This window comes from Thunnus albacares, chromosome 19, assembly GCF_914725855.1.
Source record: "Thunnus albacares chromosome 19, fThuAlb1.1, whole genome shotgun sequence".
Taxonomy (NCBI): Eukaryota; Metazoa; Chordata; class Actinopteri; order Scombriformes; family Scombridae; genus Thunnus; species Thunnus albacares.
In genome coordinates, this window is record NC_058124.1 from 23,282,485 (window position 1) to 23,297,327 (window position 14,843).

At 41.2% G+C, this 14,843-nt stretch overlaps 1 protein-coding gene across 2 annotated transcripts in view; it reads right to left on the reverse strand.

The window, feature by feature from the left end:
• erf (Ets2 repressor factor) overlaps positions 1-14,843 on the reverse strand; it is a 42,634-nt gene that overhangs the window by 8,232 nt on the left and 19,559 nt on the right. The window contains exons 2-3 of one of the 2 annotated variants that reach the window (XM_044335409.1): positions 5,886-6,105; positions 398-510 (exon numbers count right to left, since the gene is read on the reverse strand). In XM_044335409.1, coding sequence (XP_044191344.1) covers positions 398-510; positions 5,886-6,105 — 333 coding nt within the window. Of the gene's footprint in view, positions 1-397; positions 511-5,885; positions 6,121-14,843 lie in introns of both variants that reach the window. The other variant, XM_044335408.1, reaches the window with a different exon arrangement.

The following is a 14,843-nucleotide window of genomic DNA, read 5'->3' on the forward strand; positions in this document are numbered from 1 at the left end:
ATAAAGTGAAGTGAAGCAGCATCCCCCCCCCCCCTAACAAGTAAACAGCATCAAAATAAAAAATATATTTGTTTGTCTTAGAGCTGATACTCCTTAAACAGGTCCTCGCTGTCAAGTGTGATTCCTTTATTTTCACTGAACGTAACTGGATTTCAGCCGCCAAATGCGGACAATTTGAATAATTCATGATTCAATAATATCAACTACCAAAAGGCTCTGATTAAGTGCCTGTTTTATAAAGTGAAACAACTCTGTAAACGATAATAAAATCTGAATTACTCCACTGAGACTTTTACTCTTCGGAGTCTGACACATTAGACCGCTTTAGGGTGTGTTAACGCGGGAGTTTGTGCAGGAAAACGAGCGTGTGTGTGTGTGTGTGTGTGTGTGTACGTACCAGTGCCCATGTCGATGAAGGGGTAGTTGACCAGGACTAGTTTGTTGAAGTTGAACTTGTAGGTGAACCTCTTCCCTTTGGTCTTGTGGAGAATCCTCTTGTTGTAGTAGTATCTGAAGAGAAGAGCAGAACGTGTGTCATCTTTCAGCGGGTTACCGGTAGATTTTTCACAATGTAAACAACATGATCAACATGTAACCAAAAGACAGGCTACTGGCTAATCAACTCTCTCACTTCCTTTCAGCACTAAGTGAAATAACTTCTGTACATGAGCAGCTCATAGCAGCATATGGATGAAAACATAATTACAGCCATTAGAACGTTTTCAATCCTTGAACTTTTATTGTAACAACCAAAAAGGAACATGCAGTGTGAAGTTTGAAGTTTTTTTTATGTTAAATGCAGCAAAAGCAATGTAATATCACAGAAAAATGAAGCATCAGACACCAGGACGTGGTGGTTTAAAGCACTCCTTGCATGGTCATTCTACATTAATCAGTGCAGAGCACACAATTAGACAAGCTGCTCATAATGTGAACACACGGTTAGATTCTAACTCTCACTGTGATTACTTAAGGAAGTGAGACAGCCGCTCTGATTGAGCCTTACCCAGGCGGCTCCATTAGTAAGAGTGCATTAGTCATCGTCGACAACACAGAGAGATGTAGAGGAGTGAATAGCGAGTGCTGACAGCTCATCTAAACGATGATAAAATGGCTCCCTGTGACTCACTGATAGCCTCTGGACTAAACCACATTCATATTTCTTTACATAAAACCCTCTAAATCAATGTCTCTCATTCGAGTGTGAATGGCAACTCCATTCTGGAAAGTGCAAAATGTTATTCATCCTTTCTAGTAGCAGAGAGGAGCTGGTTGGCTAAATCTGTGCATCAAAATACTGATTTGCTTGAAGTTGAAAATAGGTCTCCTGCTTGTCAATAACTGTAAATCCATGCAAGATGAGCATTTCAGTTTGTACCATCCATCCATCCAGATCAAAAAACAAGACATCATCACTACTAATATGAAGGTAAAACTACAGTAATAAAATATAAGAGGTTAATAGAGAATAGAGTCATATATCTGTGAGGTGATTAATGTTTATACAATCATAATAACCTGACATTAAACCCCACCCTTTTCACTTTGAGGGGGATCAAACAAATTCTAGGAATTATTAGAAAACACTACTTCACTCTGCCGAGTCAAAAATCCTACAAAATGATCAATGACAATACCAAACTGTGACCACAACAACTTTGATTTTTTTTACACACCGTTACAGCTTGAAAAATAGCTAAGATGTGAATAAGATAAGACAGTCACATCGTGAATATAATTATTAGTCATAAGGACGAAGCTGTGCCCAGCTGTATCCTTGCCTCAGTGTGGACAGATATTAGTCACTGGAGTTTGGTACAATAGAAAACAAAGTACAAGAGGATCGGGTGAACCAGAAGCCCCTCAGTGACTCAATGAGTGAAGGGCCTCTTCGGATTGAGCCGACTACTACGCACACCCACACTATCGCATGTAATACAGAGGGGTGAGAGCACGCACACACACAAACACACACACACACACACACGTTTACTTAGCTCACATTTGGTTACATCACACAGACTTACATTTATTTCCTGGCGACTTACCCTAACCATTACCACTACTTGCCTAACCCTAAACTTAACCTCCAGCCCAAAAAAAAAAATCAGCTTTTTATTCCAATTTGGGGACATTGCTTTTATCCCCAATTAACTGGTGTTCAGTCTGAAATGTGTCCCGGAAAGTAGGTTAAGTCAGACCACACACACATGCACACACACATATAAACGCACACCACATTTACCACAGCTACACACAACCTCGTTGCACACATACAAGCAAGCACCTACACACACACACACACACACACATAGCAGGCGAAGTGGAGTTATAACATGCCTGAACGTTACATAAGCTGTACGTGTACCGGAGCACACACACACACACACACACAGATTGTGCCTAGCCCTATGCAAACACAAACAGACACACACACACACACACGAGCAGCTGGCAGATATACTGTACAGCAGGCATACAGGATCTAACATCCAATGCAGACAGACAGTTTTTTCTGAGATATTTGAGAACACACAGTTTTCACACAGCGGCATTTGATCATTTTAATAATACGATCACATGTATCACACATGTGTAGAGGCATGCAGGGGTGGAATAAGTGTTGTAATCCTTAAGTAAATGCCAGCAAAGATACCCATACTATACTGGAAAAATCCTCCATTAAAAGTAAGAGTCCTGCATTTAACATTTCTTGCAATGTTTGTACTTAAATGTTTGAGATGCTACAAATAATACATATAAATATACTAATCATGACTATTTAAAACACTGCTGATGCATCTTTTTTTTAAATCTTAGTGTTTTACATATAAAGGAGCTGCAAAGATTAGTTGATTAAAGGAAAATAATGCAACTATTTCGATGACTGATTAATCGTTTAGAGCATTTTTAAGCCCAAATGCCAAAGATTTGATGCTTCCAAGTCTTTAAATGTAAAAAAATGCTGCTTTTCTTGGTTTTACATGATAGTAAAATAAATATTTCTGAGTTTTGGACTGTTTATTGGACGCCACATTGTGCTCTAGAATATCGAGATGAGCATTTTCATGGTTTTCTGATAAACACACACTCTAATGAACACACATGACAGGGGGGTAAAAAGCAGCATTTGTATGCATGTATTGACAACATCAGGCCTGCATATGCTGTAGAAGCTGTGGGGGGGGGGGGGGGACATAATGTTCACTGCGGATGGCACTTTGAACAAGTCGGGGAAAAGGCCAGGCACATACATGTGAAAGGAACACACACACACACACACACACACACGCACACACTCAAACAGTATTGAGTCAATATGGGACAGCCTGTCTCACATACCGGGCCCAGGCTCGCTCGAGGCCTCCAGCTCTTTGAAGACCATTTGAACTTCCTTCAAATAAACTAGAAAGGACTTTAACTGTATAGACTCAACCTCTGTGTATTGAACACACACGTAGATGTGTGTGTGAACACAGCGCGCACACACACACACACATACATATATTTGCATGAATGAACACACAGATGCAAGCACATGCTGTACGTGAATCAATGCAGTTCAAAGACACTGAGAAGCATCAATCAAAGACATCTAACAAAGACAGAACTTTCTTCCAAAGACTTTAGAATTAATTAACAGCCCTTCATTTATATAAAAGGTCTACAAACCACAAAAAAAAAGACATTCACACACACACACACACACCAGCTGGTCCTTGATATTAAAATACTCACCGTGACCAGACAGAAAATAACTGCTCCTGTATCAAATTACTCTTAAACCTTTTGGCCTCATTTCCTTCTAAAGGATATAACTCATATTTAATTTCAAGATCAAAGTTTTTTTGGGTCTATTTCTGACAAGTTTGACATTTTTCAAATAACTGACTTTGATCTGCTTCTCCAAAAACAGAGGATGAATAAATCAGACTGTATTTTAATAATATGTTCCCGATAGTTATACTAAAAGTTTACCAATTTTATCATCTTAACTGGCAAGCTGGACAAATTAGTTATGAAGCATCTCTCAGTATTTCTCAGAAACAAACAGAGCTCTTTACGTACATGATCACAGCCTGAAGAGGGAGATATGTGTTTAAAATATATTTTTACACAAGTTCAGAAAGGTTAAGCGTCTTTGAATGCAGCGCTACGCAGCCATGTAAGGGTAAGTTGTAGACACACACACACACACACAAAAAAAAGGTTTAAGCCACAAACTAGACACAGATGGGCTGGAGGAGGACTGACATATAACAAGGTGTTAAGTGTATGTGTGTTTATGTGGGTGTGTGTGAGTGTGTGTGTGTGTGTGTGTGTGTGTGTGTGTGGTGACGAGGCAGTGTAACTAGTCATCACCATGGCAAACTATAACCCACACCAACCTACAACACAGGAGGCGACACCGATGACTAGCTGTGTGTGTGTGCATGTGTGTGTTTTTGTGTACATGATGATGATGATGGTGATGATGATGATGATGATGAGAGAACAGACTGGCAGCTAAATAAAACTCTGCAGCATCCCCCACATGTGCTCCGCGGAGGGTGGAAGGTGTGTGTTTCTAAAAATCGACCGTCACCCTGGAGTTTTAACACGCACCGCAGATGTGCGGTTCACTAGCAAAACGCCAAAATCTTTTCTTTTTTTCTTCTCTTACACATCCTACAGCGTTTGTAATTAAGCTGAAACCTGAGCGAAAGTGTGAGAAATAAGAGATAAATATATAATTAATAAGAAATAAGAGAACTCCAAGGTCAACAACGTTGCATAAAACCAATTATAATGAGGGAAACTAGACTCAAGTGGATTAAAAATGTTCCAGTGATCCTTTATATCATCTATTATTCAACAAAAGAAGAGAATTGGACAGATGATAAACATCATAAACAGCTTAAATTATATTATTCATTCATTATAAAATGAAACTTAAGCTTGTTTTTACACCTTGTATGGTGCAGTTAAACAGACACAAAGTCAAATTCTGGTGTAAGTGAATGGACACAAACACTATCCTTTACTCCGCTCTACAAATTTGATGCATTTTAAAAAAAATCAATCTCCTATGCCTCACTGAATTTATTTATCACGGTTCATCTGGAGTTCAAACCAAACACGATTCCAGTTCCTGTAACTTGAGACTGCCACGATGAACCCATCTGGGCTTTTTGCCATCATCTGACTCCTCCTGGTTTTTTGATGCCTATTAAGAACACATGGCCTAAATATTAGCAACCCGTCAGGACTAGCCGCTTCTAAAGCACAGGTATTACCTTTCACGCTGAAGCAATGAGCTAAGAAAATCCGGTGTTTGTCATCGGTGTTATATATATAAATAGGTGTGATCCGAACTGGCTTTGCAGTCCTGCTCCTGATGTAGGTTTAGATTGGGTCCATCATGGCTTGAACTGAAGATTTCTATGTAAACCTCTACTTAGTCTAAACCTTTTGCATATATTTGAACTTTTAAGACTCATTTTGTAAGAATGCACACCTATTTCTTCAAGGGAGAGACTTTCTGCTCTTCTCAATCACAAAGAAACATGATTAAAAAGGTGGCAAATTAAATAAAATAATTGCTATAAATCATGCAGAATCTCTAGCTTTAAAACAACATTGCAGCGATCAGTTGCATGTGGACTTATACACAGTGTGGAATCATGCTATCGTTAGCAGCTATAGACGCACATATGGGTTTCAGACCTGCGTCATGTGTGAATAGTGATGACAAGGTGTGTTATCTACAGTCTGGTGTAAACGTGTGTGAGTGAAAGACACGTGACTGTGAGACTTTCAGATACAAACATCTGTATGTAAAGGAAGCAAATGGTCTAGACACGGTGTAGAGGTGTCATCTTTCACATCTTCTACTTCAGTCTCACCTTAGCGCTCGGCTGAGCTTGTCGTAGTTCATCTGTGGTTTGCACTTCCTGGCCCCCCACAAGCGGGCCACCTCATCCGGGTCTTTGATGACAAACTCTCCGTAGTCTCCCTGCCAGGCGATGACGTCGTGGTACTCCTCTTTCCTCAGCAGCTCCAGGATGAAGTGCCACAGCTGGATCTGCCTGGAGCCCGGGCTGGACTCCGGTTTGTAGGCCCATTCTGGGAAGGCAAACCCTGGGATGAGGAACAGGTTGATGATCGTGAACACATTAGAGCACCAACAAGTGAAACTCTGGGTTCGCTCCAGTACTTTACCCCTGTTTAGTCTTTTGTTTGTCTCTTGTTGTTGGTGATTTATCATTATCTTTCTTAGAGGTGCTAATTGTCTCCTTAGCTGCAGCTGTTTTAGCATGAGGGTCAAAAACATAATAGGTGAAAAATGCTTGTTCACAGCTAATAATAGTGAGGTCTTTATACTTTATACAGCAATTTCTTGGTACTACAACACACTGCGTTTCACATGAAAGCAGTCATTTGGCCATTTTCTGTGTTTGATGGTTGTTTTTTTGTCTGTCTGGAGATATATAAAAAGGGCAAATATAACAGGGTAACTGGTTCTGATTTCAAAGACAGAAAAAAAAAAGAAGTAAAGAAGCAACATGGTAGAAGAAATAGAAGAACAGCAGTGGATTTAGTAGAGCGGAGCAACTGTGAAAGGATATAAGACTCGAAATTACCAGGTGCCACAGGATTAAGGGTGAAACTTTGGGCCGAAACACGAAATCTGAAACACGTTCTCTGTCTACGGCGTCAGTTGGTGCCGAGTGCATACGGTGCCTTTGGGGGAAAAGCCGGTGATGAGCATTAAGGCCGAATCTGTTCCCACAGACCGCATATCAAAACTTCACTGCTATCGGCATCAAAGACGGCGGGGAGAATCTGCACTGTTCAAACAGACGAACAGGCCTTGACATATGTGTGCAGACAAAATATACGCGATGGTTTTTATAACTACTATCAGTACACACACACACACACACACACACACACACACACTATTATCCAACAATTAAAAGCATAGGCTTTGTGTTGTAAAGCAGTGGGTGGCTGTAAAAGACTCAACACCACTTCAATACAAGGCCAGGCAAGCTGAATAGCAAAGGCATAGTGACACACACACACACACACCCACCTCATTAAGACCAGATGTGCCTTGGCAATCAAGCTGAGATTTGCTGAATTGTGTGTGTGTGTGTGTGTGTGTGTGCGCGTGTATGTGTTTATGTAACTGTAAAGAAACACACTATCCTAAATACCAAGGTTACAATCAGTTTCCCACACTCTAACAAAGCTTCTCGTATCTATATAGCAGTGACAGTGAGCTGTTAACAATGATATGTTCAAGGTTAACAGACTATAAGACCTTTGTGATGCGGCCAACTGACCAAAGTTACAATGACACCGTAAAAACAAAGCAATACAGTATTAAAATTGTTGCCTTATATCTGAACACAAAACGCCTTCTAAAATATCTGTACTGGCACAATAATCTGACATATTACAAAGGGAATTGTATGTTTGGTCTGTACTTTATTGCCTTGTCAACGTTTGAGAGGAAACTGCTTTGGGGCAGCTCCATAAAAGCAGATCATTACACACACACACAAGAACAATCGTGCAAAAAGGAAAATAAGAACAGATGAAAATCAGATAAGACGACATAAAAGCAGACAAAATGTTGTAAAAAAAAAAAAAAAAGTTGAAAAAGAATTTGCCAACAAATCCCAGTGTAAAGTAAACTGTCTGGATATGGGGGCCATTATGACTTTTCCATTTACACAAGAAGTGCTGTTGTCTGCATCGTGGCGCTATTGTGATTACATTTATTTATGAATAAGTTAGAAATTGTCTGTCAACAACAAAAAAAAAACCCAGCAGGAGTCAGTTAATTAAAGATTATACAGAGAGCTTGATATTTATTTGTCTTCTTACAACAGCTCTCACATGAACACACGGCGACTCCTTCACAGTCAATCAGTTAAAAGTAGCAGCAACGACCGGTGGAAACAGATTCTTGCTCTTGAGTCTTTTTTTTTTTTTTTTTGTAAAAGCTGAGCGGATGGCAAACTCCAGAGTGAGTCACGACATTCCTACCCACATGGGTGGTGCTTTCTCAAAAAAAAAAAACAAAAAAAACAACAAAACCTAACACTCTGTCTGAACTGCATTTACAAATAGCTGACTCTGCTGATATCAATCGCTGTGCACTGATATGTTCAATCAAATTCTGACCACAATGATGCGTTGCGTGCATCGTTGTGCGCAGCCTGACTTGAAATTAACATGTGTTTTCCCTTATCCAGACGCAGATCACATTTTAATACAACAAATAAGAAAATTGGCAGCTCAGCATTTTTTTTTTTTGTGCACCAAAACTATCCCTGCCCGAGGATATAAGAGATGCAAGCTCTTTTTAAATGACAACTGATAACTTATTCACTCAGCATTGCTTTAAACTGTCACTCTTCCTTTGTTTTATTTCTATCTTTCACATATTCTTAGCAGACCTCTTCTCGTTATTTGCTTGGTTTTATCATGCAGTATTTATTTATTCTCTGTTGTTTCTTCATTTTACTGTAAAGCACTTTGAGCTACACCCTCTGTATGAGAGGTGCAGTATAAATAAAGTTTATTATTATTATTATAATTATCATTAAATAGCAGCTGTAAATGGAGTTAAAAGTGAGTCATGGAAAAACCAACCGGGTCAAACACCAAAGTGAAACCAAAGTCCACCTTCAGGTGTATAAATTCAGCTGTGCGACTGCAAATGTTCATCTGTTGTGGTGGTAAAAGTAGTAAAAGTAATAGTAATAGTAGTAGTAGTAGTAGTAGTAGAGGAGGTAGTGGCAGCAGTAGCAGTGGTAGCTGTAGTAGAAATACATAACTGACTGAAGTGAGAACATCTTACCACACAAATAACAATTTGTAAACTAAGACCTATGAGAACACCACTCATACAGAGAGAGAAAACCACAAAAATGCACTTGAGAGTGCAAAATCCAGTGTTTACAATAGAGTGCTGCAACACTACAACAAAAAGGTCAAGTACGGCTCAAGTGACTAAGCAGAAGCAGAGAAGGTGATGTTTTGTGTCCATTACTGTCACAGACGTTTCGTTTTAGCAAGTAAGAACTGCAGAGGAACGTTGTCTCCGACGTCGCTGCAAGCTCCCCTGTGATCAGTGTCTAACTAAATAATGGAGACACACACCAGTTGAGTAACTGGAATCCACTATCCCCTTTAGGATAGGTTTATCATCTTCAAGCTGCAACGTTTTTGGTGTTTTAAAAGACATCAAAATTTTGCAAGCGTTCTGGTAGGGAAGTGCTGTATTGTTTCTATCTGTTTGTTAAAGCTTCCCAGTAGAAAATGCTGATCCTTGCATTTGCTGATCGCTTGCAATTCATGGGAATATTTTAGAGCTAAGAATACTTAAAGGTTCAATCTGCAACCCTTTTTGTTAGTCTCCGATTTCTGATTGACTCTATAAGTACATAAAGTAGCTGAATATGTGCAGTGTTTCCCCTGCAAGGTGATTAGCAGCCGTACATTTCGTCGTCAGGTTATGCTAGCCCATTGTTGCTAACTTTGGATCTAACACCTTCACTTTTCCAGCAGTTGAGGAAACAACAGACGTGACTTTTCATGGTCTTGACAAGCTGCAGCATTTATGAACCGAAAAACTGTAGTCTGTACCGTACGTTTACTGCTGACCTTTTCCGTACGGATGCGTATCACCCTCACTTTTCTCACGCTCACTCTTTCGCTTAACCACTCATTCGCCCACGTGCTGCCCTTTTCCTTAAAAAGGAGTTACGCTACCTGGAGTTTCCCACGCAACGACGCACACGTTGACTCACGTTTCGAAACAGCGCTGCTAAGAGGCTGCAAAACGCTATTGATTTGCGAATGAATGGATACTTGGTGTTATTTTAGGCCTGGCGGGAGTTCTCGCTCTCTGTACTATTATAGAGGAAACACTGATGTGTTTTAGATGAACATGTTTTGTATTTCTTTTACAAATAGTGTGTCTGTGCTGACGTGTCTTTTGATGAATGGACGCTGTAGGCTTGTTTACACATTTAGACTTTATATTTAAAATCAATTATCTAAATGTGACTAGTGGAGTGTGTGGTGTCTCTCTTTGTATTTGATGTGTTTTTAAGAACTTCTGTGACCATCGGGATTTCTCAGAAATGGGAGAGGAAAAAAAAAAAAAAACTGTGACAAAAGAAAGTAATGTGTGACTTTCACTCTTCAAATTTGCAAATACGGTGGCTCTTTAGTTTCACAACTTCTTTTTATCTGAAGATGGAAGATAACACAAATTTTACAAAAAAGAAATCTTCAAAAAGAAAAAGAAAGAAAAAAAATATCCAGAAAAACAGACCCGCTGATGACTAATAAACCACATGCTGCTATCTGATCTCCTACGGTGCTCGGAGAGTGAGCCAGAAGACAGACAAGCTGGCTGTGATAGTTGATTATAGCCATTTGAAGGCAGATTACTAATGGGGTACGAGCATATGATTCATGCACCAGACAATAAGGCTCTTGTCATTGGGGACAGGTTATGCGTTGTGACACAGACACACTGCTGTAAAATATTGGTGGGGGGGGCGGGGGGGGTACACTACACTGTACATGCAGTACACTTCCACATACACAACACACACACAGCAGGAGTGGATTAAACCAAAGTGGGCGAGCTAATATCTCACACACAGGAAGTACACAGACACACAACACAGGTTAGTGGGGAGAGGTAAGTGGGTTCATGCGTGGGTGCATAGAGCACACAGACAAAGAACACAGGAATAGCAACCATGCCCACCGTATGTGTGTGTGTGTGTGTGTGTGTATATGTGTGTGTGTTGCAGATGTCCCTGCTGACTCATAGCTTGTTCGTTTGTCGTTCAGCTTTCACAGATTCCGCCTTTCTCCCCCTCAACACCGCTGCCATCTCTCTCTCTCTTTCTTTCTTTCTTTTCTCTTTTTTTCCCTTTCATTTCGTCCCTCCCTCGCTCTGCCTCTCCTTAGACACAGTCTCCTAGCAACAAAAGCTTTTAGCTCTAAAAATAAATGGCCGAGTCACGACAAACAAGACAAAATATGATTCAATTACAGAAACTTGCCAAAAGAGTTTAGAGTTTCGGCACGGATCCAGAGAGCTGCAGTGTGAGGGTGTGATCTGTCTAAGGCTGGCTGACCAGCGGAGACCTCTCGCCACAGCGCTGGCTTCACTGTCACACTGTGTTTACAACGGAAAGGGGATGCTGCCCTGTTCCAAAAGCAATGGATGACTTAAGTTTTCGAAACCACTCAAATCAATATGCGATTAAAACAAATTAGGTTTTATTTCTAAAAGACGGACGAGACCCATTCATTCACATTCGTGGGATTTCTTTCTGAACCGATTCAGAGGCTCGGTGGCATGTTGATAGCAAGAGAGAGCAGAAAGTCAGACAGCACAGCTGATAATGTGGCATCCTGACAGACGAACAACTGAGGGTCCAGTTGGAGGTGCATCTGTTACAGCTGGTGGCTAATGTAACGTGAGTGAAAACAGAGATTAACAGATAGTGAATGGCGGAGACAGAGAACATGAGAGAGTGGGAGGGGAGGAAGAAACAAACATTGTTGTTGCATACAAACTATCATGACTAGAAGAAACATATAATGTTTGGTCTCCTCAGCCTTTAGGCGAGGAGGAAGGAACACCAGTCTAGCTCAGCCTAAATTTTTATATGTTTACACAACAAGCAGCGCCTGCATTGTTTTGAGCTGAAGGAGGAAGAGGAAATCCTTCTGTAAAGTTCCAGACATGATATTTCTGATATTCCTGAGTAGGGCTGCAACTAATCGATCAGTTGTTTGGTTCACACAGTGTCATAAAATGGTGAAAAATGGTTGATCACGATTTCCCAAAGCTCAAGGTGATGTTTTCAGATGTCTTGTTTTGTTCACAACCCAAAAATATACAGTTTACTGTCAAAGAAACCAGAAAATATTCACAATTGAGAAGCTGGAATCAGAGAATTTGGACATTTTTTTCCTTAAAAAAAGGAATTAAAACAATTAATTGATGATCAAAATAGTTAGCGACTAATTGATTAATCAATGCAGCTCTATTCCTGAGTTCATGTATCTGTAGCTGCTGTAGATACTTCTTCTCCTTTTTGGAAAATATACTAAATTTAAGTATTACCAGGTCATAAATAGGAAGCTTTACTGACATGTTGCCAACATGTAAAACTTGCCAAGTTTTTACAGATTACGGTGCATGTCCGACAGGGGCTGCAGCTTATCAGCACCCGGTCAAATATTAGTGCTGAGCAATGTGCAGCCACATTATACTGCTTGTTTTACAGCTACTTCAAATTAGGCCCCTTTCACACATGCACTGCAACCTTGAAGTTATACATTACCTGTATGTGAGAACGCAAATGTCCAAATCAGTTGGACTGGACATTAAACAGACTTTACCCTGCCAGCTCCCTAGTACAAAGTCCGTGTAATGTCCGATTGTGTGAATACAGCAGCTCGCTGTCCGGAGAATTCACAGCGAGCGAGTGGGTGTGTTTGATGACGTTTCTATCATGCGGCTGGCGCTGGATAAACGCTGCAGGCCCGGGCCAAGATGCATTGTTTTGACTGGACCTGAACGCTCCGGCTGTGAAGCTGGCTCTAAAACAGGAGAGCGGACTTCCTGTGATTTCTTGTAAAATAAAAGCTGTTTTATTTTAAAAAACGCCAAATTACAACCGCAGCATACTTCTCGCATCATGTCCTGCCTCCTGCAAGCTCTACCCGGGCGCCACCCGGAATATTTCCAGAACGTATCTAACACGGGCAATCTCCTGTTGCGTGCTACATGTGTGAAAGGGAAACTCCGGACAATGTCTGGGCCTGATTCTGCGGACATTGTGTAGAATTCCTGTGAGAAAACGGCTTTAGCCTATGGGCACAACAGGTCTGGATGCAGAGCTACAAGTCAGGGAAAACTAAAGTAGACAAACGACCACAAATGCCTTTGTACTATCTGGCAAGCTCTACTCCAGACAGGAAGAATTTCTGATTGTCAGGCGGAGGTGAAACACACCATTTCAGGCCTCACTGGATTCTATATATAGCCAAGTACAGGGTAGAAAAACTCATTATACTATTAGCCTGCAGTCCCAAGCCACCTGCATTCTCCCTTCCAAAAGAAACACAGGATCTGTGCAGCAGCAGCCAGTGGGTGAGGGGGGTTTAACACGCAGGTCTGCTTTTCTTATGGACTCTGACGTCACCGCAGCTGGAACAGCGCTCTTAATAACCGATAGCCATCACTGGGGTATTGTCCAGAAGGCCTGCAGCCGCTGAGACTAAACACAAACGGCCCACCTCCTCTACGTCTCTCACTCTCCCCAACAAGTTTCTTTAACATGCTGTTCCCTCTATCCATCTATCCCCCCGTTTATTTTTCCCTCCCTTCCTCCTATTCTTTGGTGGGTCTATATTTAGCCGTTGGAAAGGTCGGTCTGTGTCTGTCTGCCGGGGTAATGATTCAGGGGCACTGTGACCGATGCATAGTGGTAACAGGCCGCTGCTAAATGTTTGAGGGCTGGCTGACTACTGAAATCTGGATGGCGATTATCAGAAATGGGATCAGGCAATATAGAAAAGCAGGAAATAAATGGGTACAGAGCAGGAAGAGGGGAATCTCCGTTGGGCGTAAACAGCACTCGCATGTGCAGAAAGTTAAATTCTGGCGGAAAACACGCAAATAAAACACAAATGGAAAAAAAACCCAAAAAAACTCCAGTCAAGCTTTCCACCCTCGTTTGAACACTGAATTCAAAAACGTTTGGTGGCTTTCATGGACACACAATTTGCCAGACATAAAAACATTTTTTCACTCATGGTTTCATTAAAATCCTGCAATATATACAATCTAAAAGTTTAAGGTGCTGAACTTAAGTTTAAGGCGATGGACTAACGAGCAATCTGGTTCTCTGGGTTTCTATTTTTTGCCTTGCTTCACAAACTGACAACACTGGGATCACTGCAGACAGTCTAACACTGCCTTATTGAGGAGGACCGGAGCCTCAAACTACTGTTTAAAAAACCTGCTGCTCCTCTCTGAGCTGATCTCATAATTACCCTTAAAGGATGGAGTTTAGATTCGAGGAGCCAGTGGCTTAAAGCCAGGGAGGAGTCAAGAGAAACAGACGGCGGGAGACGGTGGAGGAAATCAGGTGGAAAAGGTAGGAAAAGAGCAGGAGGAAGATAAGTGGAAGAGAAGGGCAGAAGGAGAAAAAGAAACACAATCCTGCGGAGATCAAAGGGAAAAAGGAGGATGGCCATCCGCAGGTGCACGGCGTGAACCCTCACCTCGGTTCTCACATGATCCCCCCCTCCCACCCCCCCCATTACATAAGACTTACAGAGAGAAAGACAGATGAACAGACTGACAGAGACAGAGAGGAAAGAGGGGAGACAGGGTCAGTGTCAGGGAGGGAGGAGAGATCAAGAGAAAAAGGATACAGACGGAAATAAGCGTCTTGCTACAAAAAACACCCCCCACCCCCCCCCCCTCAACAAAACAATAATTCTCAGACCGGGGGTAGAGACGTGACGTGACAAAATGTGTGTTTGCGTGTTGATTTCCCAACCGAGGAACAAAAAGAGATTGACACAGCACTACGGGGCCAAAGGGAAAGAGAGAATGACAGCGAATAAAGGAAACGAGAAAAATGTGTGTCTGTGTGTGGTTTCACTGCAGGAACTGAGAAGTGCATAAGGACAGGAGCAAGGAACGAACGCTGCTCAAACACTAACAGTAGATAAAGTCTAGAAAAAAAAAAAAAAAGAAAGAAGAAGAAAAAAAAGACAGGATCAAGATTAAATAT